Source organism: Gallinula chloropus, assembly GCF_964237585.1.
Source record: "Gallinula chloropus genome assembly, chromosome: 5".
NCBI lineage: Eukaryota > Metazoa > Chordata > Aves > Gruiformes > Rallidae > Gallinula > Gallinula chloropus.
This window is the reverse complement of record NC_140090.1, coordinates 21,845,266-21,872,805: the sequence shown is the minus strand read 5'-3', so window position 1 is coordinate 21,872,805 and position 27,540 is coordinate 21,845,266. Positions and strand designations below refer to the sequence as shown.

The 27,540-nt window shown below is 36.4% G+C and overlaps 1 protein-coding gene across 1 annotated transcript in view; it reads left to right on the top strand.

Moving 5' to 3' along the window:
- TLK1 (tousled like kinase 1) overlaps positions 1-27,540 on the top strand; it is a gene marked incomplete at its 5' end in the record, with an annotated part of 67,893 nt that overhangs the window by 25,760 nt on the left and 14,593 nt on the right. Inside the window, 10 exons of the mRNA XM_084264844.1 lie at positions 3,413-3,484; positions 9,098-9,173; positions 11,566-11,612; positions 11,970-12,056; positions 13,179-13,268; positions 14,092-14,184; positions 15,482-15,592; positions 17,274-17,410; positions 18,622-18,810; positions 25,501-25,567. Coding sequence (XP_084120970.1) covers positions 3,413-3,484; positions 9,098-9,173; positions 11,566-11,612; positions 11,970-12,056; positions 13,179-13,268; positions 14,092-14,184; positions 15,482-15,592; positions 17,274-17,410; positions 18,622-18,810; positions 25,501-25,567 — 969 coding nt within the window. The remainder of the gene's footprint in view (positions 1-3,412; positions 3,485-9,097; positions 9,174-11,565; positions 11,613-11,969; positions 12,057-13,178; positions 13,269-14,091; positions 14,185-15,481; positions 15,593-17,273; positions 17,411-18,621; positions 18,811-25,500; positions 25,568-27,540) is intronic.

The following is a 27,540-nucleotide window of genomic DNA, read 5'->3' as shown; positions in this document are numbered from 1 at the left end:
AAATTTTTCCCAGTATTCACATGGAGCTGTCCCTTCTTCAGATGGCCAGCTGCTTACAGTACAGCTTGCAACAGACACAGGGAGTCTGGTGTGACCTCTGTTCTTAAGATTAAACTTGTTTGAAGATCTATGTATCTAGATTAACAAAGGCAAATTATTTCAACTTTTCCACACATTTATATCAATTTTACCACCTTGCATTGTAGACTTTCTGCAGTTGGTCAGTATCCAAACCAGGATGCAACACTTCAGGAAAAACCTTACAAACATAGTTGGACTTAATTGTCTTCCCTATGTCATATACTACCCATCATTTGATACATCTGTAAAATAAATTTGCCTTTATTACAAATTCTGTTAAAGTTACTAGCTTCAGCTCCAAGACTGGTTTTTGCCTAGTCAGAGGTACTCAAATTTGTGCATGTGTATGTTTTATACCAGGTATAATACTTAATAAACTGTTAAAAAGATCCAGTACTAATATTTTTAGGCAGACTTCCCCATGACCAAAGTATTTTTAAATTGTTTCCAAAGTGTTTTCAGTGTCATATTTTAAAAATTTTACCCAAACTTGGCTAGTATGTTTCACTTCCTATTCCATATTTTAATTACCAGTCTAGATTACAGAACAAAATACTACCTGATGGTAGATGCTCACGAAATGTCTAGAGACTTGTGATGTATTGATGACTATTAACAAACTATAAATATCATATCAGCACATCATATCTTCTTAATTTTTTTTGACGGTGACGTGACGATAACTCTCATAAAGCTGTAAAATAGGTGACATATCACTGCTGTTACTCCCACCTTAACCAAGAAGTGAATTATGATCAGGAGAAGGAATCGGAATTAACACAGTGTGGTTGAGGCAGGGGTTGTTTTCTCTTAGTTAATTGCCCTCTAGTGATGACTGCAAAAATGTATACTTACCATACCTTATGATTAAAATTAGAGACAAACTTAGCAATCCTAGCCCATACTTCCTTGGTTTCTCTAGTACTACTTACTCCCTTAACTTACTAGCTCATTATAATTGCTCAGGTAATCGCTCATAATTCAAATGACTATTTGTGTTTTTTCATGACTAGATCTTTACCATCTTTTAACTTCATTTAACTTCTAGTGTCTTTGTAAACCTTTCTGTGATTTTTTTGATACAGCTGTGCTGGTCTCTTGCCTTAGTCTGACAAAAGACTGACAAGTCTTTCCTCCTCAGAATGTGTCGATGGCTCTGTGTATAATACAGTTTCTTTAAAAGAAACTATCAAGTTTCTTTGGGTTCCTTTTCTTTAAACTTTGATCCCCTGTGAGTCACTGTTTATCATTTCCATAAATCTGGTTTTTTTTTGTGTGGTGTTCAGCTGATTTCACTTCTAGTCAAATTGCATTCCACTTTCAGGATTTAGGTTTGTTTATCCAAATTAGCCAGAAAAAAAAATGTAAACCAGCAAATTTCCTTTTTCACCCCTCTATGTAAAACATTAATTTCTTGTCCCTGACACATTCCAAGATCTGTTTGAACAGATAATTCTACCTTATCCAGCTGTTTCCCAAATGGATAGCTGGATAAAGTGAGGGTTTTAATATTACCAAATGCTTTGGTAATTTTTTGTAGATTGATGCAGATCCTAACCTGAGGCACTGTGGTTCTTGCCTTTGACAAGAAATATTTCACAAATAATCTTCAGTATACGGTGAAATCTCTCTTTGTGTTTTCCTGCTTACTTTTTGTTTGGTTTTGGGAGGCAGAGGGGAATACCATTATCTAATCTTGTGATTTATCCCACCAGCAGTAAAATGGCAATTATATAATTTCTTTTATTTTTGACCATTCAGTGTATCCAGGCAAAGAACATAAAGTATAGCTGATCTGGACTGCATTTGGAATATACTCACACTTTTTTGTTTGTTTTTAAATATAGTCCTTAGTCTTGTTAGAGGATGTTGAGAGGCTTATCTGGTGGTTCTTAAAAAAACTGATAAAAACCTTTTTTGATCTGATGAGTAGAGGGAACCAGGAAAATGTGATGTATAAATACGAGCCTTTATTTCGAAGGTAGAAATGAGAAAATTTCCTCTTAACATACATACCCAAATCCACACATGCCAAATTCTCATTTTCCTAACCTAGCAATACAATACAGAGGCTGCAGCTGCACATACTGGTTATTTTTGGAAGCATTCAAGGTCATTATTCTTCTAGTGATTAAGTTGAGATGGACTTTTTATTCATCAGGACTACTGTTTTGAATGTTTACCCTTATCTACTGTTGTGCTAAAGAATTTTGGAGTTTGAGGAGGACGAAGCCCATCATCTTAAGCTTTTGCAATAAGCAAGGGTGGAAATAGGAATACAGGTTACTGTGGTGTAGCTGACTCCAATGACCAGGTACTGATACATTGCAAGAAAGATCTATGTACAAGTGTTTCTACACTAGACACTGCTGGATGGGAAGGGGGGAACACAGGTGGAAGTTTTGTGGGTTTAGTTAACATTTCTCCAGCAATGACCTAGTTATTTGGAAGATGTCACAGATCAGTATTGTCCTGCAAACTGATGCAGTGCTGGAGTTTAATGCTTTAAAGTAAGTAAAATGAGTGTTTGCCTTGGAACTAGTAGTTTCATTTCAGAGTATTTGTTCTGCATTCCTATATGGAAATGAATAATCCAGTAGTGTAACACTATTTTTTTCTTTTAATAAAAAGAAGCTCAACTGATAGTGGTATTTCTTGTTGGGTGAATGTAGACTCTTTCAGTGAAACATCCTTGTTGCTATTTTCTGTTCAAAAGATCTCTGAATAATTCAGCTGTAGAAAACTTCTAAATTAATATTGTAACTTGAGACTACTTTAAAGACTTTATCTATTTTTTTTCCTCGTGAGTTAAGTTTGTTACTTTGGGGAAAATGGTTGTTAAAGAATGTAGAACAATATTGACAATAGGTTGTAATTTTCTGTCCTTGAATGGATTTTTTAAAAATCTCTGCAGTTGCCTAGTATCTGTCTTGGAGAAAATGAAACTGTCTTTTCTTTGAAAAATGAAAATTTTAGTAGTCTCCAGCACTTTCAGCAACATTGGCTTTATGAGCCCATTTTGTGGGCTCATCTGGTATGCCTTTTCATCAGATGATTTGTTGTTCACAAATAAGACTGAAACATTTTTGAATGCTCTAGGGTGTTAACTTGGTATAAAAGCAATCAGAGTACAGAATTTACTGTGCTCTGTGAAAACATCCACCTGTCAAACTCCTTACTCCCCTTCAAAGTCACAAGTGCTCTTTCGTTAATCAATTTTTCCTTGCAAGTATGAAATTTTATTACTGTTGCTTATTATAACTGTGTTAGTTGCTGGTTAGCTGTTATATAAATCTATATGTAAAGTTTAATATTTTATTTTTCTTGGTAGGCCTCAACAAATAACGAGAGTTCAAATCACAGTTTCGGAAGCTTGGGATCGTTAAGTGATAAAGAATCAGAGGTAAGTACAAGGGGCAGATTCATTATTACATAAACATGTTAATGCTAACAAGTCATAATTTTATGTTCTACTTTGATGCCTTGTTTTATATAGAAACTTGTACAGTAAAATGCAAAATACACAGCTAGTCAGGAAAAAAGCGTATGTTACTAAAAGATACCATCTCTTGGAGGAGGAGACATGACTTCATTAAAGTTCCTTTGGATTTTTGGTCAAGAAACTAGCTGCTGCTGCTTCTTTATCTATGTTGTTATGCTGTGAGGATGCATATAGCTTTTGGAACAGAAAATGCTGAAACAGTTTGCTGTCTTTTGTTTAATAAATAATGAGTTTTTTGCCAGCACAGACAAACACGGACTAGTCTTTGGCTACATATTTGAAAATACTCTAGAAAACTAGTTTGCTATGTTTTCTTTAAAAATACAGGGTTTACTCCAAGGTTGGACAGTCACTGTTACCTACATTCGTTGTCACTCTGTGTTCTTAAGTAGTACCTCTTCATAATCCAAAACAGGATTCATACTCATGTTATCATGTGCAGCGTGCAGACTTCCCAGAAGTAGATGTTGCATTGATAAGATTATACCCATTGTAAGCAAGAGCATATTTCCAGCCTAGGCTAGACCTGTGTTTGAGTATGTCACGTGCCAGAGGGACAGTTTGGAACGTGCTTTCAGTGTTACTTTCATGTCAAAGCTTTATTCAGGGGCCTCATTGTTGATTCATTCAGTCACTACAAGATACTAATGTTTGCTTTTATTCTGGCATGACCAGCAAGCGAATTTAGCTGGTTTCCAAGACCAATACCTCACAAATACATGTTCTGTATGTGTGATTTCATGTCTTCCTCTTTGAATAAGGCTCTGCTATGCTTTTTTCCCCTTGCCTTTCCCAGCTGGATTTTCCTTTCAATTGCCTGTAGATTATTTTCTTAACCAGAAGTGTCTGTCTGCCTCTTGCTTTTTCTTCATAGCTTTTCCTAGAAATACTTTGGGCAGTGTTGCAGTGATGCAGTTCTGGTGTGGCTGTGGGAATGGAAATGTGCTGCACTAGCCTGAAGGTTACTGTGCAGTATTGGAATTCCTTGACAGAAAAAAATGTGTCCGAGTGGTTGAGTGACCTCAGAACACTGACTATCTATGTAATAACTTTTTGGTGTAGAAAAATATTATTTTACAGTTGCATACACGAGATACAGAGGCTAGATGTTTCCAAGACAGGTAAGTTGGAAAGGTCAACCTGTAACTTCAGACTATGCAGTGTTTTAACTTCAAGCCACACTTCTAGACAAGGATAATTTATTATTTTTTAAAAAAAAATAATATTCTAAAACTTGGATTCTAAAATAGTAATAGACTTTTTTAAAAGTTCCTCCACAGACCTCCAGTGCCCAGTACTTCAGGTTTTTTCTGTATTTTCTGAGAGTTTTTCTGTATTTTCTGTCAGTTGCATTCACTTAAATTAAATTATAATTGTAATACGAAATATGTTAATAAGTTTTTAGAGTTTTGTTCTTAAAATACCATCTGGTTATTTATACGCTGTAATCCTATAAAAAAGAAACTTCTTAATACTGTAAATGGGTTGTAGGATTTGTAATGGTGTCAGTGAAGGTTTCATAATAACAGGGAATTCCTCTTGTGGACGGTAGTGTAGAAATACAAAGACTTACTTACATGGGAAACAGTGCTGTCATTTGATGTTGAGAGTACTGTTGTATTACAATAGATTTTGGGAGGAAAAAAAGTAGAAATACAAATATCAGAATAGTTGAAATTAATTTCTGGCAAGAATGTCAGTTTCTGATCACGTCATCATTCTGTGCTTTTGACACTAAGTGGCACATTAAAAGAAAGCTGGAAGAGGATAGATTTAGATAAGATGAAAGGAAGAAATTCCTCACTGGGAGGATGGTGAGGCCCTGGCACAGGTTGCCCAGAGAAGCTGTGGCTGCCCCCTCCCTGGCACAATGTTCAAGGCCAGGGTGGATGGGGCTTTGGGCAGCCTGGGTTAGAGGAGGGTGTCACTCCCCATGGCAGGGAGGTTGGGACTATATGATCTTTCAGATCCCTTCCACCCCAAACCTGTCTGTGATTCTATGAAAGAAAGTTTTTCATAGTTTTCAAAACAAGGAAGGTTTCCACCCCTCACTCCCTCCCCTTTGGTTTTCTACTGTGAGTTTTTTCTTTTATTACTTTGCATACAGGCTTGCAGAAAATACAGCTGTTAGAACTGTAGCATTTTGGGGTTTTTTTCTGTCTGGTGGATGTATGAAGAGGGGTGGTTTATCTGGATAATAGTTACAATTGAGATACTTCAGAGGTAAACTTTGATCTGCAAAATAACTTCAAACTAGGCTTTATTCTGGATTCAAGTCAGAGTTGTGAGTTATAAACATTAGCTGGATGTTTGATCTTAATATCCAGACCTGTATTCCAGTTTCTTTTAAAATGTATCTATTATTAATTAAATGTTTGTTGCTGTGGTACGTAGGTTTTAATTTGAGTGTGTATTAGCTACTTGTAGTTAAGATAAATCATAAATTGGCTACCTCAGGTTGTGAACAAGTGCTTCTGGTAGCCTTCCGATAGTTGCATCTTCCCTACCATTCCTTATTAAAGTAGATTACTTATCCTTGTTTTGGTAACACATAGGGTTTTTTATTTATAAGTAGTGGGTTTTAGTTTCTGTAGATAGTGAATTATTTAAAGGAGGACAGCCTTGTCTGTGGCTTGATTTGTCCAGTTTGGTTAGTTATTTAAATGTTTTACTCTGCTTGTAGCTGTTTAGTTGCGGTTCCCAGTAACACAGAATGCTCATTATAAATGTAATTTCAGAAGTAACTAAAGGTTGGATCTAATTGGAATTTATAATGTGTTGCAGAGGAAAACAGCATTGCTGTATTTGCTGTCATTGTGAAGCTTTGGGGTGCGGGAGGGTAGGATTTAAAAGAAAAGAATTGTGGGTAAACTATGAACTTGTTCATTATGTATATGAAAAATATTAAGAAAAAAATCATAACTATTAAACATACTGGAGGCTTAAGCATTGTGAGACTATAAATTAAAACTTTGATTATTCTTAGACATTGTTTTTCTTTTTTCCCCCGTACACAAATAACTTCTGCAGTCATGGTGCTACCAGTTAGTTCTACAATAATGGTAGAAAACACTTACCTGTATATAAAATAGCCACAAATACTTACCTGAGCTGTTTTCTTGAAGGAGAATAACTGGTTGAGAATTGGTAATTAAAATGTTTATGTTGTAAAAGAATGTAAAAAGTCATGGTTTAAAGCTACAAATATGAAGAGAAGATTCAGGGGAAGCACATTAAAACTGAGGGGTAACTACAATCAAGACCATGATGTAGGAGGCTCTGCTAATAAGCCAAGCTCTAGGTAACTGTAATGTAACTTTGCAGTGTAACTTTGGATAACTCCAAAACTGTTTTATCTTGCTTATGAAATAGTAGGATTTTAATCTAAATCTCAGCTATAGGTAAATCTTTCTGAAGTTACTGAAATTAGCTTCAGTCTTTGTTTATCAGGAGGATATGCCTCAGCCCCATTAGTCTTCAGTTTCTTGTAATTTATGTGATGCCATTCATTAGAAAGGATTCTGGAGAACATTTTCTAGAGATTGACGTGTGCTGTACATTATCATTTTGTACTTGGAAAGGGTGAACATGACCTTTTTGGGTAACCTCATTAATAACCTCATTAGTGTGCTAATACTTTTTAGTTTGGAAGGTTAAATTAAGCACTGAATGAAATCAGAAAAGCTTAAGGAAGTAGGCATTTATGAGTTATTTGAGCTTCAGTTTTAAAACTATAAACCTCTTTAGATGTCTGTTTTTTCAATCAAGAAATCAGTCACTGCAGTTGGAAACTAATTTTGGTCAGGGAAATTGTAAATGTTTCGTCATTAATTAGCTTTTAAACTTTTATTTGCTTGATCTGGTAGGTAAAGCTGACTGTGTTAAAGGGGTAGCTGCAAAATTGAAAGCTGGAAGATAAGAATAATGTGTAAATGGTTTGTTAAATATTTTTTTTAGTTTTGTGGAAAGATAGCATAATGTTCCCTAGAAGTAATCACGAATTATTAAAGTAATGTTTCTGAGCTATGCTTTCTGCTTTTAGAATCATAGTGTCTTAAAATAACTTTATTTCCAGGAGTCTCTGTTGTACGGTTTGCTGACGTATGATAGCCCTGTAAAAGACGGAGATTATGGTTGGAAGGGTTTATTTAAAATAAAATGTATGTCATTTGAACTTCATTTGTAGCATGATAATGCAACAGTTGCAATTGTAAAACTTCCAAAGATGGCTTTATGAAGCTATTCACAGAGTTAAAACATACATGGTATAGATAAGGAAGACCTTTCTTGTCCTGATCTTTTATAGACTGATAATTTTCTATGGATCACAGGTAATTTAAAATGGTTCTTTGCCAAAATAAGTATTTTAGGATATTTGTAGTAAACTTGTATTTTAAGATATCCACTGAAACATGTGAAATGATGACATGATGGTATCATACAAAAAGAAGCGTCACTGATCTCTGATTTAGTCCAAGATATTAGGGGCTGCGGATTCCTTGATTTTTTTGTATAAGAAGAGTTTCTGTAATGGCTTCTATGCTTTCTCCAGTTAACTGGTATGAGGCTGCTAGGAGGCTGAACACACAGCTGCAGCATCTTTTCCTTGAACCAAAGCAGCTTGTAGAATTAAATTTACACTGGGGAGACTAACTGTTTTGAATCCTCAGATCAAGGGAGAGCAAATATAATTTAGAGATGCTTCTGATCTCAGCCCTTTCTTGTTATCTGTGTTGTACAAGCTGATTGTAGTTTCTAGGCAACTATATGTAATATTTCTGGAATAAATTTTTAGCAGATCTGTATCTTTTCACTTATTATTGATGTTTTTCTTTGACTTCCTTGAAATACAAATATCAAGGGGAGGAGAGGATGACACTTTCCAAGTGGATAGGTAGTAAAATTTTGAGCAATTATGTGGGGTTTTTGGGTGTTGGGTTTTTTCTCCTTTTTTCTTCCCCCCCCCCCCCCCCCCCCCCCCAACACAGATTCTAGAAGTCTGGAGTTTCTGTTAGTTTGCAGATTACTTCTGCACTTATTAAAATGCATAACATTATAGGCTTCGTATTGGAGCACTAAACTTTGGTTTTATATTGTGGCAATGTGTAGAAAACGCCATCAAGAATCAGCTTACATGGCATTAAGCTTTAAAACATCCACAACTATAATATGAAGATCTTGGTAAAATGTAGCCATAAGCGAAACCAAATTGGGTGTTCGTAAATGCCAGAATGGATGGAAAGGTATAATTGCTTAACAATTAATATGTAGAATTGCCTTTTGGGAAATTATGTAAGAATTAGTTCTCACTTTCTTAAATATCTTTACTAACTTGTATTTGTCTGATTGACCAAGGATTGTATTATGTGCTTCACCTACAATCTGAAATTACATCCCTGCTGAATTGTGAAATCATGTTTTATGTATGAGGATTTAAATTTATTTTGCAATAATATAGTAATAATATAAATAAATAGAGCTGCTGTTGGATAATGTTGTTTCTATTGTTTGTAGACTCCAGAGAAGAAACAGTCAGAACCTTCAAGAGGAAGAAAAAGAAAAGCAGACACTCAGAGTGAAAGCAGCCAAGGTAAACTAAAATGTATATGAGTTAGATAGTTATTGCAGGTATTTAATCAAATTACAATGCACAAAGTCTTGACTGTTAGCCTTAGAAATTCTGAATTTTTGGTTGCATAAGACAAGCATTTGGTTTTGGATCATAAATTACATATCCCCATTCCTTCTCCCATTTGTTCATAAAACCTGAACTGGTAATTGCCCAGAAGAATCATACACCACTGTATCTGTAACTTGCAGCTGTGATACAACTCTGTATACTGGCTGCTCTTCTCTTCCAAAGTACCTTTGTGGTTTGTATTTCTTTTCAGTAGGCAAGGGGGAAAGGGATTACAGATTACAATAAGCAATTGTTTGTTTTTCAAGTATATAGTAAAATTTCTTTTCTGTGGATTATGGTACAGTGTAGTTGTTCAGAAAGATGGGGAAATTGGGTTGAGACCAATTACCAAATTAATATTTACAAAGGATAGCTTTTGTTATTCCTCACTTTAATGTGACTTCTGGGGGAAGAATGGAGGAAGTTTAACGTCAAGACAAAAATTCATCACAAAGGAAGAGGAAACAGTTTTGATAACATCTGTATTAGCTTTTTTTGTTTCCAGCTGAGCTAGGAAATGTCCCTTCAGATACGTTATCAATGAGCTCCATATCTGGAAGTCTTTGTGATGCAACATGCTGTTAGTAGAAGAATCATGTAGTTTGTCTAAAACTCATTTCTTTGTAAGTGTTGTTTCATAGAGACCGCCTTTGTTCAAAGAACTTGAATGAAATGTCCTATTTCCATTGTTCTAGTAGCCTATCCTTCCTTCTACCAATGAGAGTTGAAATTAGAGATGATGGAAATTTCAGGAACCTTTTGGCATAGACAACATTATAATATGTCTTACAATCACTGTTTTACTGTCGGCAGCAGTGAAACTGAGTAGTCTGCACTGCAGTATTCTCAAGGAACTAGCCTAGGAAATGGCAGCATATTGGAGTGGTACAGCTGAAGCACAGTAAATACTACTATTGTATTGAAAAAAAAAACAAACAAGAGATCCATCTCATGTATATTGCATACCTAGGATTTTGACTTTTGTAATGTGAAAAATAACCCATGCATTTTGAAGGAAAGTATGGGTTAGAACATGGAGGTAATTGGAAATCAGGGTAAAATCCGTGTAAATCTATTCATAGTAGACTGTGCCAAAATAATTCGGTGTTTTTTCTTCAGCACAGAGTTCTGTAACATGCCATAGAATAAATTTTTCTATACTGAAAAGGAATGCTGTCTGTCTCGTTCATCTGGATGAAAGCAAGTTTTAATTTGATACAGAGATATTAGAATTAAGCTTGAAGATAGAGATCACTTGGAGAATTACAGGGTGGGTAAAGAACTGGCTAGAGGGTAGCAGCAGCGACATGTACACTATCTGAGTAACTACTGGAGGAGTTAACTGTGTGCTGTTCTAGATCTTAGGATAATTGATCTGTTAAAACTCTTGACACAGAAAGTGCTCTGAAGTGTTTCTGTTTCTTCATATTTCTTAATGACGCAGTTATGCAGCTTTGCCAGTATGCAGAAAAAAATACTCGGTGCTGAAGCATTAGAAAAGCCTTAATACAAAGTCTCTTAACAGGTAGTTGGCCTGTATAAAAGACAAGTCTAATCTTAAGATTTGTCAGTCATCTTAGGGCTGAATAGAAGAAATCATTTATGCATTGGGTAAGGCATTGGTGTGATCTCTGGAATACCACATATGGGTCAGGTCCTCACACTGAAGAAAGATTAATTCACATTGGTGCTGCTGAAGACTCAGTACTGATTAAGATAAAATAAATTCTCCTCTCTCATTCTGCTCAAATATCTCCCTAGTGTTAACCCAGAGCGTTAGCCAACTAATAGTTGGGTTGGGAGAAATGGAAATACTTGTTATCCTCCATGCCCACACTGTTACTGACACTTTGGGAAATAATTGGGATGAACTTCTGGGCGCAGTAACTCACCTGGAGCATACAACATTAATAGACTTGGTTAACCTGGTATTTTGGAAGTGGGTGAACTTTGGGATAGTGCTTGAAAAGTGGAGGTACTTATAGCTAAAGGATTGGTCTGTAAGAGATGAGTTTCCTGTTAACTTCAAGATGTCTAGGCTTACTGCTGAGTCTGAACTAATCTGGTTTAGGAATTGAAGTGTGAGTTAATTTCTGATTTCTCAATGAATAGAATATGCAGATCTCTTTGTTGTGGCAAATCCTTTCATTATCTACATAGCAAGATCACATATTAACACATCAAAGAATACCAATTAACAAGTAGTAAGATTTTGCTATAATTACTGTATAGGTAAAAATGTAAGATGCATCTGTAAGTAATTTATTTAATAAATTTTAATGTATTAATGTATTTGTTTCAGGAAAGAATATTGGGGGACGTGGTCACAAGATTAGTGACTATTTTGAGGTAAAGTTTTGTGTGTTTGTAAAAGTTATCTTTAAAAATTACTTGAGCTTTTTAGATGTTACAGAATTTTTGCTTGTGACAGACAGGCCTTGTGAGAGACAAATTTTTTTCTTTATGTAAGTTTATGAGTATTAAACCTTGAAGTAAAGATGTTACAGTGTCTTGGTGCAGCCTGAGCTAATACACAAAAAACGTTTTCTTTCACATTTCTCTGTAAATGGTCAAAGGCTACACTAATAAAAGTAATACAATGTGATTCACAAGTTTTTGTGTACAGATGATCTGCATCGTTCTGTAGATGTATAATGTATTTTGATAAGATGATTGTCTAATTGAAGGGCTATGTGTTCTCTACAGTACCAAGGTGGGAACGGCTCTAGTCCAGTGCGAGGCATACCTCCTCCAATCCGATCTCCTCAGAATTCACATTCCACTCCTTCTTCTGTAAGTTTGTGAACTTCATAACTGCTGGAGATACTTTCATAGTCTAAAAGTAGCATAATTGAAAAGAATCTGTATTCAAGGGAAGAGTTTTCAAAGGAAGGAATCCAGGAAGGAGTTTACTATTTTAACAGAGAGAAGGGAAAAAAAAAAAAAAAAAAAAAGGATCCAGTTCAATACTAAAACTAACATTTTCTATTAGCACTGGGACCTTTTTGCTGAAGACATAATTTTAAAATACAAAGTAATTACGTAAAATGTTGAATAAATGTTAAAATGTTCTAATAACACGTTTACAAGCCTCACACAAAAAAGGAGAGGATTTTTATTACTTAGGAGGAAACTGAACTGCTAGCTCAGGACTTCAAGAGCTCAAGTTTTGGTAAATAGTAAGTTTTAATACTTGAGAATTAATTTGCCTGTATCCTTCTAAAATTCTCTTTGTTGGTCACGCTAATTAATTTTTTTCCATCTCATGCACAATGTCAATGTTAAGCATACTCAGATGTGATTCTGAATGGCCAGATTCTGCCTGTTGCAGAAAGGATTTGTTTTCCTGCTGGTAGACCTCAGCTTTTACCTCATATACTTTCAACTTCAGGTATCCTCTTATACTTGCTAACAGTATGGAGTGTTAATACAGATTGTGGAAATTGGCTTGAAAATGGACTCATTTGCACAAACTAGTGGAATTTGGGAAGCTTCATGAACAGGATTTGTATTCTGATCTGCACTAGCTTCCCCTTTCTGATTCTCCCATGGAAAATAACCACTCCAAAAAAACACGCTATTTTTGAGTTGTGAAAGCTTAGAATCAGAAAAATAAATCCGTGTAAGACTGACATCACCTTATGTCAATATTGTATTGTCTTAAATCTTTCTGTCTGTTTCCCAAAAGTGACAGTCTTCATTTTCTCAGAGAATATATTGCATCCTTTCTAAATGGCAAGTGGTATATAACAGCATAGTGGTAGCTCTCAATGCAGTCCTCCAAGTAGTGTCTTCTGTAAAGGTACCTTATTTCTCTATTCTGTATGATTGTCCTGCCAAAAGCTGTAAACAAGGCTATGTTCATAATTGATTATTACAGTTGTATCAAAACCCCTTTGTTTTCATGCATTCCAGGTTCGACAGAATAGTCCTTCTCCTACTTCATTAGCTTTTGGGGACCACCCTATCACACAACCAAAGCAGTTATCTTTTAAAATTACTCAGGTAACTATTTTTGAGTAGAGCTATCACTTCAGACTGTAGAAAAACCTGATTGCTACATTTATTCCTTTGTCTTTCAACTCCTTTTAAACTATTAAAGGCTTTCAAAAGCTTTTCTTTTTACAGTCTACCAAGGCACTTTTCATTGAGTTCTGCAGCTCATCATTTAAATATCTCTGAGTTTTGTATTGTGGAATTACTCTTCTTCCAGTGTTGCACTACATGACTAGTTAGATGACCTTGTCATTGGTAGTCTTGCTCAACATCTTAGCTATTGTGTTATCTTAGAAGTAGGCTGCTCTTTCAGGCAGTATTTGAAGTGACAGCTGCTGTTTTCATACTGCATTTAAAATATGACATTGAAGAAGAAAAATGAGATGATAATCAAATTGATCAAGATAGAGCTCTGTCATGACTTTTGAAAGCTGAAAGCAACTATTTTATCCTCTGCCATTGCTGACATGATGTTCTGTCTTTCACAAATTAGTCAGAACAAGGCTATTTCACCTGTTGACCAAATGTAGAGAATTTAAAGTAATTAGTGGACATTGCCATTCTTGCCCTATTTTCCGTGTTTTTTTGTGAACAGTAACTTCTCAGTTACTGATGAAAATTAACAATTAGTGATTCGTTCCAACTGTTCACAGTGGCCCTTGTGAGGAGGGAAAGCAGTTTGAATAAGAACTTTCCATGTAACTGAAAACACTTGAAGTAAGATGTGCTGGTCTTATTTAATGTTTTAAAGTAGTTTATTTCTCTTGTAAACAAACATGAGAAAAATAACTAATTTTACGAAATGATAAACTTTTCAATTTTTTTTTTTTAGACTGATCTCACAATGCTGAAATTAGCTGCACTAGAAAGTAATAAAAACCAAGACTTGGAAAAGAAAGAAGGTCGTATAGATGACTTACTCAGGGTAAGAGTTAGACATGAAGTAAAGATATTTATTCAGAACAAGAGACAGTGAACTTGAAGCAAATATTTTAAATGCTTGAATAATCCTTGGGTTTGCTTTTTTTTTTAAATTACCCTGGAGTTATCTAAATTAAAAGGTGAAATGAGGTTTTGATTTTTGTAATTTTTTTCCTGAAAATCCAAGAAGCCTATAAAATTAAATGTATAAGGGCTTTTTTCTGCATCTGTTTTACAGCTTGTTAATGATTAAATAAGTTTATAGACTTTTTGAAGGTACAGAGAGAATTGATTCTGTTTTGGTTTTACCTCCTGAAGTTCATAATACATTTCACATAACAGGTGTTTTTTGTGGTGGTGTTGTAATTGTGGATCGCAGTTATCACTGGGACAACTGTTAGCACCTTCAGAAATAAGGGCTTGTGACAGAAATTATTACAGGCAATAAATAACTGCTTTCAGTAACAAACCTATGCTATACCATGCTGTAAGACCTGTTTTCAGAAAAAATTGTAATGCTTTGCTTTTGAAAGAACTGTTGGAGAGGTGGCGTGTAGAAGTACGGAGCAACAAAAAACCCTGTATTCACGAGTCATAGGCTGGTTCGCATTTCTAAGTGCACAAGTACATGTTAACTTGTGCAATCATACACTATAACATTGTACGTGTAGACTGTTTTAGCACGTCCTCAGTGGTATGGGATAGACAAACCTATCCTTTTTTCTGTCTCTTCCTCCCCCCCCCCCCCTTTTCTTAGTTTCAAAAAAAACAAACAAACAAACAAAAAAAACATTGCTCTTTTGGGGTTGTTTTTAAGGAAAAGACTTAAATATAATTGGAACATCAGGAACTTGTTAAACTTCCTATTCAAAGAATTAAAACGTCTATCATCGTGAATTTTGCATTTCCTTTCAAATTAAAAATGTTAGGATTTCACATGGCTTTAGCAGTCAGATATGAAGGACAGAGAGCTAAAATTGAACTTTGAGTTTAACACACTGGAGGACCGAAAAAGTGATTGGTGCAATGCTTTTATTTATTATTTGAGCGATGAATGCTCTTTAATACAGAATGCAGCCTCGTGTAAGAAAAATAAAAAAGGAAGCAAAGCATGTTCTATGGATTGGGATAGATCTGTGAATTGGTATAGGGAGGGTTGGTTTTTTTATATATATGTGCGTGTGTATATATATATGCATTTTCATTTCGTTAGTTGTGAAAATAGAAATCTTTTTTTTCTTTGACAGCTGATTATAAAAATATTTCAGTGTATCTTTTCATTCTTTGTATATGTTTATTAGGCTAACTGTGATCTTAGAAGACAAATAGATGAACAACAAAAGCTACTTGAAAAATATAAAGAAAGGTTAAATAAATGTATTTCAATGAGCAAGAAGCTTCTAATTGAAAAGGTAAGTTTACTGCTTTTAAAATCTTTGTGATATAATCTGTGAGGGTGCTGTAGAACTCCATTATGATTTCCTTCATTTTCACATCAGGTTCTGGGACTGAAACTTCACAGGCATGGTCTCTGGCAGCAAGTGTTTCTGTAAGCCTGAATGGTCAAATAAATTGTTGAGCCTTTTTCAGATCATGGAAAATATGCCTTTTTGAATTTAAGGGTGGTTTTCTCATCATGAGTAAATCCGATATAGCAAAGCATAAAAGAGTTTAGTGTGAGGCAAATTTTCTGGACGAACTTTAAGAGTAAGGGTACAGTTGACAACAATATTTTTGAATAATCTGTTGTGGAAAAGAGATGGATAAAATCTCTTTTATGAGACACTTGAGTGGCTGAGATTTTTGATGTAGAATTATAAAATGATATGTTAACTCAGAAGTAATGAAAACTATACTATTATGGAAGAAATACTTACTTCAAATACAATGCCAATTGAATTTAAACTAGCATTTCTTAAAAGACAAGGATACCTTGTTTCTCTCACTCTTTCAAATAGCCTTAAAAAAACCAGCCAAACAAACAAAAAACCCATCAACAAACAAAAAAAACCCACAAAGTGAACAGAAAAATCAGTTTATTACAGATTAGGATACAAAAAATGCTAAAGGTAACCAGCTAGAACTCTTCCTTAAGTCTAGCTGTGGCTGTCGGATACAAGGGCACATACTGATCTCTTAGAGGATTAGGGAGAGTTTCTTCACTGGCATGCCATAAATAAATTATTGCAGTCCTTTTTAAGTTCTAGCATGAGGGGGATGTGGGGAAAAGATGCATCAGATCTGTTAAGTGTGGTGCTAGGTGGGTACCCTCAAACTGAGAATATCTCATAGGCCATTTTGCCTCCAAGGCCATGCAGGCCTCCACTTCAGTCTAGAAATGTCTTTGCACAGAGATCCTTAATTCTGTCAACATCTCAGTTTTCTTCCTTTGGTGTGTGTGTGCTTTTGGGCCATAGGCATGTTTTAAAAAGCAAATATTTGTAGCAGTTAAGTTCCTGTGCAGCAGTAGTGTTCACAGTGATCTTTCTTCTCATGCTGAAAGAGTCTAGGCAGACTCATTCATCACATCCCAAGGATGGCTGTGGAAGTAGTGACTGGTTCTGAGAATGATACCTGGCTCTATTACTGCAAGTGATTATCTGATTGCCGTTAGGTCTACCTGCGGTGCGTTCCCAGGTTAGAGATCTCCAAGCTTAGTCAGTTTGGTACAAGTAATAACATAGATGCTCTGTCGAGGGAGTTTGCAAGCCAGGTATAGTAGATGCGCTTATTCTGAGTTCTAGGTAGGCTCATTTAGTATAATAGACACGTACAGACATAATTACGTGCCTGTATGATGCTGATAATCAATGAGTTTTGCTGTACTTACAAATATAATCTAATAATGAACAATGAACTTTATAGGAAAACTGAGTCAAACTCTGATTTCTTTTTGTACCAGTTCTGACAATTGCAGATGCTTGAGTTCTGCGGAGATCAGAAGAAATTGGATAAAGTAATAACAGATACTTTCAGCTACTCTCCTTTTACCCCTCCCTTAGAAAGTTATTGGAGAAAAAAAACCCTGTGTTTTACTGACTTTTTGAACACTTTAGTATTCCTAAATATAATTTTTTTGTTTTGTTTTCTTAGAGCACACAGGAGAAGCTGGCAAGCAGAGAGAAGAGCATGCAAGACAGACTACGCCTGGGGCATTTTACAACAGTTCGTCATGGTGCTTCATTTACTGAACAGTGGACAGATGGCTTTGCATTTCAAAATCTTGTGAAGTTAGTCAATGCTATATTCTTAAAATTCTCACTAATTGTTAGTTCCCTCTAGTGGAAATTTTTATGACTGAAATTCTAGGATTGGAGTGGCTTTTCATAAAGTTGTGTTTTGCTTTGCCTTTTGAAGCTTGAAAATCCAGTACAGAACTCCCTTAATCAATGGAGAGAATACTAAGGCTGGGTGTCTCTGAAAGACAGTTTAGTTTCACTTGATTCTAACTATCCTTAGAAAAGCATGAAGGTAGTGAATGAGCAGCATATAATTATTTAGCTCAACTGGTAGAAAAAGCTATAAAACTAAATCAGTAATTTCTCAAGCGGCTAACCACGTGTCACTGGTGATCATTGGGGCAGATGAAGTCTGTGAAGTGCTTATTGGTCACATAGGTGCTGCCTGCACATCCATCACTATAGCAGCTTTTTCGGGCATCCGGCTTCTTTGTGCCATGAAGGAGGAGTGACATACCTGGCAGCCTCAAATAGGGTCTAGTGCAGGTGGATGGGGGAAAGCAGCTACCTGGAAAAGAGCTGCTGCAACAGGTATTTCAGCAGAGATGGGACTAAGGAGAAGGGCTCTGGGAGACCATCAGAGATGGTGGTAAAACAATTATGTAGTGTCTCAGAAGGTGTTCTTTGGTCTTGATTCAATCTTGAGAGAGAGAGAGAAAAGTAATTCACTAAAATGGAATCTTAGCATTGTGGGATTGCCTGGGGCAGTTGGTTTTTTTTAAGACAATCTTGAAATCAGTTTGTATATGTGTTTTGCATAAAAACTGTAATTGTTTGCCATACAACCAAACTGATGATATATTGGAATAAACAGATCACATTCAGTGTTTGGCCTATAAAAATCAAATATTCCCTATTGAGTCTTTTACTTTTCTTTTGATGGTATAAAAGAAAACATCCACCAGCTTGGATACTTGTCTTTTTCTATTTCAGAAATGATGTGTAATGCTTTCAAAATCAAAACAAAACAACCCCAAAACCAAACAAAACTCGCCACGTATTTCAAAAGTAAATTGTGCCAAACTAGCAAAATTTTTCCACCTCATGAAGATCTATGGTGTTCTTTTTCCTAGGAAATTTTTTCACACGTGCAGTGAGTTGTGGGTTTTTTTAATTTCTTAAACCTTCATCAGTTAAAAAGATAGTTCTTTAAAAAATGCAAAATGATGAAATTTTAACAAAGCTTTTTTTGGATTTTACAGGCAGCAAGAATGGGTGAATCAACAAAGGGAAGACATTGAAAGGCAAAGAAAGCTCCTGGCCAAGCGAAAGCCTCCAACTACAAATAATTCTCAGGCACCATCTGCCAATTCTGAACCCAAGCAGAGGAAAAATAAAGCTGTGAATGGGGCAGAAAACGATCCCTTTGTTAGACCCAATTTACCACAGCTGTAAGTTTAACATTTCAATCAGTCTTTTACATAAATTCTCAGATATTGTCTGTGTGAGTTCTATTCAAATAACAGCATAAAAAGACACTCAGTATATTCAGCAGCTATATTCTCACTGAGGACTTGCTGATGTTAGGGAAATTTGCACCACTGCCTATGAAGATGTCATACAATTGCCCAATTTATTTTTGGTAAAGTCACCAGTGAAAGACCTATTCTGTGTTTAGGCAATGTTCCTTCTGTTTTCTGATCTAGAGGAGCCCTGATTCTGGTTTCCTACTCTTGTAATGTCACTGATACCTATTGAACTTTTCTTGATCTGCATTGGTTTAGGAGCCTCTCCCTTAGTTAGAGATTATTTAATTTTTCATCTAACCGTCTGCAGCTGATAAGAAAAAGGGGTGGTTTTAGCCTTTAGTATTTGAATACATGTCTAAATAGGAATGAAAAAAAAGTATTTTTCCTTTCTGAATGCTTGATCCTGAGAGCAACTTCCAGAACTTCCTGATCCTGTTTTGTATATTGACAATATTGTAGGAGATTTTTTTGTCATTTAAGCAAAAATTGATAGCTATCAAAGTATACTCAGGTTTTCAAGTGGCATTTTTTCCTGCAGGCAGAAATGGTGTAATGGTATTACTCAAGGCATAGACAGATGTGTTCTTGACATTTAATTTGAGTATTTTAAGAAGTTGCTGTCTGGAGATACTAGTTACTGCCCTTGATGCTAAGAGGCTGCAGCTGATAGTGTATCTGTGCCTAGTCATCTTAAATAAAAAAGTAAATAACTAGGGTTAAAAAGACTAACAAATTAACCTGAGTTACTTTGCAGAAGTAGGCTATGTGTGTTGAACATGGTCACCTCTCACCTGTGAAGGTAGTAATTCGTACCTTGGGGTGGGGGAGTGTGTGTGTGTGTGCAAAACACATACATTTGACCCATCAGTGTGAAGACAGCTGCATCATTCTTAAAGTTCATATTGTGAAATGTGTTTGGCTGGGACAAAAATACAATGAAAACACAGTAGTATGGCTTGTGCTGTAGGGAAATCTTAGTGTTGCTCATATTTTAGTAGAGAACTGAAGACACATAACTCAAATTGATTCTTTAGTCTTAGTACCTATGTTTCTTCAGAGAAAATAATAGCTCTGAATCATATGGTAAAGATTGCTGCCATGCTAAAAATACCTTTTTGTTTGAATGTAATTCCTCTTGTTACTAAAAGTAACATTTAAGTAATGGAAAAGACCTGAAAAATTACAGAACTTTTAATTTGCCAGCTTTTGGCCATGTCTTCATTCATGTTAAATTTGCATAATCTTATTGCTGCTTTAGGAAGAGATAAAATACACATTTGGGAATAAATACAGAAGACTTCTAATTATTAAGTAGGACAAGATGAATCTTACAGTAAGTCTGTAATAGATTTAGGAATATTTTCTGGTGTTAGGCAGTTTTAAATAATTTCCAAATTACTGTAAACTTGAAATTTTCATTTCATCTGGCTGAACCAGTTACATGTTACATGGCAAATGAAAATTCTTGCTGGTTATGGAATTGGCAAGAAAACAATCAGAACTGCCCTTTTGTATCTAACGCTAGCATGAACGTAAACTGTTACCGAATCAACTTTCACCTTTAAATATCGTAAATTAATCATTTAATCTAGATATGAGATTGCTTGCTTGTATGATAAGCTGTAAATTTTGTTTTGGACCTTTGAGGAGGTCTGTAACGTGTCCTGAGATCACAGAATCATTAAGCCACATTATGCTTTTAGGCGTTTACTTGAAAGGGGTTTTTAATACTTGTATTTAGGATTTGCTGTAGTTTTCTGTATTAGTATTATGTGCTGACTCCTTGCTGCTTCCCAGTACACAATTAAGTATGTTTTGTAGATCTTCATAAAATAATTATTAATTTTGCATTTTCATTTTAGAATAAGTTTATCTGCTGCATCTGATTCCCTCCTATTGCATTGTCATTACATGTGTTTTACATGTATTTTCATGTCGTGTATTATATGTGTTCCTGTGTTACTTCAGAAGTAATGATCTTAATTAGTATAGCCAAATGGAAGAGCTAATTGAGATTAATGAACTAGACCAGTAGTAAATCAGTACAACATCTATGCAAGTGATTAGGCAGATCTTTTTAAAATAACCAACCAACTTGCTAGCAGATCTTAGCAACAAGTGTCTTTACCACTGTGTTGTTTGCCTTAGAAAATGTCTCCTGCTTAAGAGTTGACAAGACAAAAAGATCTCTAGTTTTGTAACAAGTAGTATCACTGAAGCCCTTTCAAAAACGGGTGTTAACTGTTTTGAAATGGATTGCAGGTGTTGGCTGAGGCATTGTTAACAAGGGCATTGCTTTAGTTGAACTGAATATACTATGGCCTCTGATACAAATTTAAAAGCATAATTTTTGCACTGAAGTTATTAGTATAAAAGTGGCTGTCTGCCAGTGTCCTGTGAGTTAATGGTGGGTTTGGTGTTTCAGTAACATGCAACAGATGAGTCTAAAAGCTGTCCTGGTTTTCCATCACACTTTCTCTTTTTGTGGCCCAAACAAAAACTAAAACTAATTTTGATTTTGAGAAATCTCTTTTCTACTGAGCAGATTATTTAAAGAAAAAAAAAAAAGAGGTTGCCCCCTTAGCCCTGGAAAAACCTATTTGAAAACTCTGTTCTTTGGACAATTAAGAGATGGTAATGCTAGTCCCCACTTCTTAGAATCAGCTTTTATTTCACTAGAAAATTATTTCCAGAAGCAATGTTTTATGTAGCTTAGTTGATGTAATCCTTCCTGTGCAGCTTCAGCCGTGTCAGTTCTATCCGCTTCCCGGTTACCTCTTCTCTGCTTCTTAGTTCCTTCATGGGAGTCTGAATCCATCCTTTCTCTGCATGTGGAATGGGAGGGCAGAGAGAGCTGGCAGAGTTTGTTACTGTAACTGAACAAATGCATCATTTTAGAGGGATCATTCTGTTCAGTATGGAACAAATAAAAATATTTTCAGAAACTTTTCAGGCTGAAGTGCCAACAATGTGTCTGGGCTTTACAGGACAAGTAGAGACAACTTCTTTCCTGGGGCAGTCTTCTTTCTAAGGCAAACATGGAAACAATGGGCAAAAAGACCTCACGGAAGGCTTTAACTTGGTCAGCATCTGCCTGTCCATGTAGAAATTTGAGTAACTAGAGCAAGAATAAGGTTGGATGAGAAAGGGAGTGTTTTCAGAAATGGTAGCAAAAAACATTAATAGGATGTGTGTGTGGTTGTTGGGGCCATGGCTGCATTCTGCTGTGCCTGTGTATCCAGAATGATTTTGCAACTGGGAAAAGGTGGTAAATGTGCCTGGCTTGATCATAGTGAAAACCAGAGAGCATGTGGCTGTATCAAGGTTTTGTCTTGTCTGTACCTGCTAGTAAGAATGTTTTGATCATAGAGTAAGGTTTGATCTGAACTTCCGAGGAAGAGCAAAGTAGTTCAGGTTTGTCTACCCATGCATATTGTGTCAAAGCCTTTGAAATTTGGTTATGAAAACATTGTTAAATGACTGGAAGGCCTATTGTTGCTAATTTTAAATAAAAGTTTTAATTGGTGGTAATCAAGCCTTTCAGGCCAGGTAAGCTATTCACTTTGTTCCAGTGATGAGTAAAGGTGGCATACAAAGGCCCTACGTGTCACACTACATGCACAGAATATGTCCAGTCCTTTTTTGGGAATTTCAGGAACTCATTGCGTGTGTATGATAGTTCATTTTGCTGTAGACAGTTAAAGTACAGCATTTATTGCATTGTCATTTTGAACAGAAAGTATCACGGTCAGGACCAGACTGGTACCAGACTCATTCATGCAGCCTACTCCCAGCTGCCCTTCTTCCTCAGTGTTCCTCAGATTAGCCTCAAGCCTGACTAACTCAAGTTCATTTAGCAGATGGCAGCAGACGGTTTCTGGACAGCAACCCTTCCCTGTGCCTTTCATTCTTTCTTCCTTTACATCTGATGAGACCTGTGTGTCTCAGGTAATGGAGGAGCAATGCCTTCTGCAGGAAGAGATGGTGTCTTGTAGATGACTTGTGTTCCAGTTTGCTACTGCCCTGCAAAAAGGGGTGGGTGGGACACAGTGGACTGATGGGAAGCAGACTCTTAGGCTGGATGTTTTCAGCCTGTGCAACAGGGTGCTGGCTTATAGCCAGAAAACACATGCATACTGTTGTTGCTTTGCTGCTATTTGTTTTGTGCTATTTTAATTTGAATAGAGAGTACAGTATATTTATAGATTAATAAAGTCCATTTAAAAGAAGTAAATGTTTAAAATATGAGGGAAATATTTTTCAAAAGTAAACTACCAAAATCTAAAGTCTGTGGTACAGTTCAGTGTTTTTATATACCTTCCTCCAAAATGCAGTGGTCAGTAGTAACAGCTCCAAATTGCTGTGAATCACGCTGTGCTTCTAATACACTTAGATTTGTAAAGAAATAGAAAAATGGAAAACAGTAATTCATTGGGATATAGCATGGAAACATGGAAAGAGTGACTTCAAATCTTAATGTTTCCAATATGACCTCTAACTTGTGCTCTGTGCTCAAGAGCACAGAGCTTTAAGAACTTTTTGGAAGGCAATACTTGCTAAAGCTGTCTAGGCATTTTGTCATAACTGTGTAGATAGCTGAGGTTTTCTAAAAAGGAGCAGATTTCCTATATAATGTTTTGGTTTTGGGGGATCTGTGGCTTTAGGGTTCTCAGTGTTCAGTGAAAATTTTGGAGGGTCATGTCATTAAATTCTTATTTTCAGTGTGTTTTACTTGTGGTTCAGCTCTGCTAAGCCACCATAATAATTCGTCTTTCTGAGAAAGACAGACTTTACTATCTGTGTCTCTGGAAACGCACAAACCTGTAGTTATACTGCAGACAAGAATCTGGGAAGTGTAATATTTAACCTTGTCCACGTTGGCATTGATCCTTTGCCTTTTTATAATTGAGAACTTAATCCATGATAAAGTAATTCACTGTTAGTGTAGAAGTATTGAAGAAATATTGGGGATGCTGCTGTGAGTTGTCTAGAATGCCCTTGATGTGCTCTTTGATGGGTCTAGCAGATATATTAGAACAGGAATTGAAGCATTGTTTTCTTAGCTTTCTTGCTGTTGTTTGGACTGTACAGAGAATGAGTTGCCAGCTTTCCTAGCTGTTGAGACACCCGATTTCACATTTCCTTTAATGACTCTTCTTTTAAGATGCAAGTGTAAATTGCCTAAACCCAGAGGAGATGCTGCCAGGAAAAGAATATAAAGGTTTGGTCCCAGAATCTGGAGCTAAGGGACCTTTTGCCTTTCTTGGAGAGGCAAATTTCCTCACTCTGTTGCCTTTAAAGTATTTGAGGGTGTTTTTGACTGGAATACAAGGCTTCTTTTCATTCCAGTGGGAAAAAAAGATGCAGGATAACTTTGTATGATGCAGCTGCTTAAAAGAAAGGATAGCTTCCTCCTCAAATTCTGACAGGATGTGGTTGTGGGTGCTTATGTCACCTGATCTGAGTGTTTTCCATACTTTATAGACCAGAAGGTTGATAAGACCAACTACAGTCTTGTGAAACTGCTTCCAGGTTCTTGGAAATGTAGGAGTGCTGGTCAAATGGAATCCAGCAATTTTACTAATATTAATGGAGAAATCAGGTCAACTCGATTTCCTGTCCTGGCCAAATCAGAAAAGGGGTAGGGAAATTCAGTATTTATGAAATCAGGAGTAGGAGAGGCTCTATGAAAGCTTCAGAACCATCAGATTTAATCCTGAAAAGTTTGTTAATTTTTGAGACCAAACAAAAAAGGGTTTAAAATTTTGAAAACTATGGTGAACCTTACCCACATTTAAAAGGCAGAAAGATGTCTTAAAGTTCATCAGATTTCTGCAGAGCTGTCAGAGAAATCTGAATTGATGTCCCTCACCTCTAGGGAATGTCCTTGTCTCCTGTGTCTTTCAGTTTTGTTTGGTGTTTTGTTGTTCATTTGTCAGAGGGATACTGCAGTCAGTTCCTGGGTTTCTTAGTGACTAATCCGTATGAACAGTCTAGATCTTCTGGATGCTCACTGACTGTCTACAGACAGTGAGGGACCACTGAATTAATTGTAGCCAGTTTTCAAAGGAAGATGAGAACAGGCAAGAGTCAAGTGCCAATTCAAAACTGGATTTGTAGTCTCATGCAAAATGCAGTGTTAATGAACTTGGAATGTATAGTTTTCCACTACATTCTTAAAATCACAGCTCAAAAACCTAGTGGTGTCAGTCTTATCTAGTTGGTTTCTGGATCTCCATCCTTTCATTCATTAAGTGTTAAGAATTGAGAGCCAAGCATGGAGTAGCATCAGCTAAAATACTAGACTGTTGATACGATTCAGGATGTACCTAGATAATCTAACAGGCTGACAGCACGGAAGTGGCCCAGTGGGAGAGGCAGTTAATATTGCAGAATACTAGACACAGAGGCATTCTGTAACTATGTTTTGACCCTGAAATTACTAACCAAGATGTTCAGGTGGTTGAAAAATGTAGTCCTAGTATTGTGGTAGTAAATAATTAGCATAAGATGCCATATTTACTGTAGTATTTAAGTAAACACTATTGTTTTGTATTGTTTACTATACTGTAAAAGCTACAATTACATGCTTGTTTTATTTTACTTTTTCAGTTTGACTCTAGCAGAGTACCATGAACAGGAAGAAATATTCAAACTTCGATTAGGACATCTCAAAAAGGTATGTATGTGGTCTGCTATTTTAAGATTATTTCTTTTACCATGCCCAAAACCATGAAAACCAGTACAGTCAAAGTAAGGAGAGGACATGTTGAGAGCTATCTGATTAGAAAACATTGTATTACGAGTGCAGTACAATTTTATGCCTAATAGTGGCTTTCCTGTTTTGTTCTTGTTCAGGATTTTGGGGATTTTTTTGTCCATCTTACTATAAACACTGGGAGTACAGGGGAGTAGTAGTGAATCCTCCTAACAGTGGTAACAGGGATGATCATAGAATCATAGAATTGTAGGGGTTGGAAGGGACCTCAAGAGATCATTGGGTCCAACCCCCCTGCCAAAGCAGCTCCCTAGGACATATCACTCAGATAGGCGTCCAGATGGGTCTTGAATATCTCCAGAGATGGAGACTCCACCACCTCCCTGGGCAGCCTGTCCCAGGGCTCTGTCACCCTCACTGTGAAAAAGTTCTTCCGCATGTTGGTGCGGAACTTCCTATGCTCCAACTTGCAGCCATTGCCCCTTGTCCTGTCCCCACAGACCACTGAAAAGGGGCTGGCTGATTCCCCCTGCATCCCCTGCTTCAGATAATTATAAACTTTAATTAGGTCCCCCCTTAGTCTTCTCTTCTCAAGGCTGAAGAGTCCCAGCTTACTCAGCCTATCCTCATAGGGGAGATGTTCCAGGCCCCTTAGCCACCAGGGCACACTGCTGGCTCATGGCCAACCAGTCATCTACCAGGACCCCCAGGTCCTTCTCCACTGAGCTCTTCTCCAGCAAGTCATCCCCCAGCCTGTACTGATACAAATGGTTGTTCCTTCCTAGGTGCAAGACTTTACACTTGCTTTTGTTGAACTTCATCTGGTTTCTAACTGCCCAGCTTTCCAGCCTGTCCAGGTCTCGCTGGATGGCAGCGCAGTGTTCCTGCGTGTCAGCCACAGTGATCCTGCGTGATGCCACCAGTACTGCTCTTATTTCAGAGCAGTAGTCAGACAAGTTTGATAGATGAGCTTTTTGCGTTGCTGTTTTGACCTTTAAAAAGGATCCAGTTTACAAATCATTGGATCTCTGCATGTCATGTTTTGATCAACAAGTTGTTACCAGTTAGCATGCTACCTATCACAAAATATTATAAAATCTTCCTACTCTTATGGAAAATCTTTTCTCTGTATCTTAAATTATTTTTGCAGTCAGCTATTTTACTCTGGGTTTTGATTTTAAAAAAAAATCCACAGTACTTTTTTTCTTGATGCCCATCATTCTAATAAATCTGTGTAGCAAAGCCTTTCAGGAATAACCTATGGGGAAAAAAAGGGCTGAAAGTTGAAGCAGGCAACAATTGTGAAAGGAAAGTACCTTTTTCTGCTGAGCAGTAGCTCTTGAGATGTTCAGTCAGAACAGGTCATAGTGCTTTTCCCCTTGAAATGTTGCAAGACAGTTTACAGGCTGTTCTCTTCAAGTGTACAAGTCACCTGTTACAGATCCTACTGTAATAAGCTGAACCTGGCCCCTTGAGAACACTGATGCTATTTTTAAAGAATATGACAAGAGAGTACTTGAATCTGTAGTAGGGAATCTGCATCTAAATGTTGGCACCAGTGAAGTTGACTGCCCACATAGTTCTTCATTGTTAATGCTTCAGAAATAGCACCAGCTTCACACGAAATTCTGTTAAGAAACTCTGTAGCGGTTTTTCTGTGCTTTAGCTTTTTGAAGTCTAATGGGAAATTTCAAATGACAAGCTGTTAAAAGGTTGTTTAATACCCAAATTTTGTTTTCACCTTGAGCATCAGTGCTGGGGTACTCTGTATAAGAATGAACTTCCTTGACCAAATGCCAGAGGGCAAAATTATGATTTCTAAGCAAATAATGTTTGAGTATATCTGAAAATAATGTATTTTCATTCTCACATGTGATACTGATTCTGTTGTTAACGGAGTAAAACAATTTTGTTACCTTTTTTTTTTATGTGGT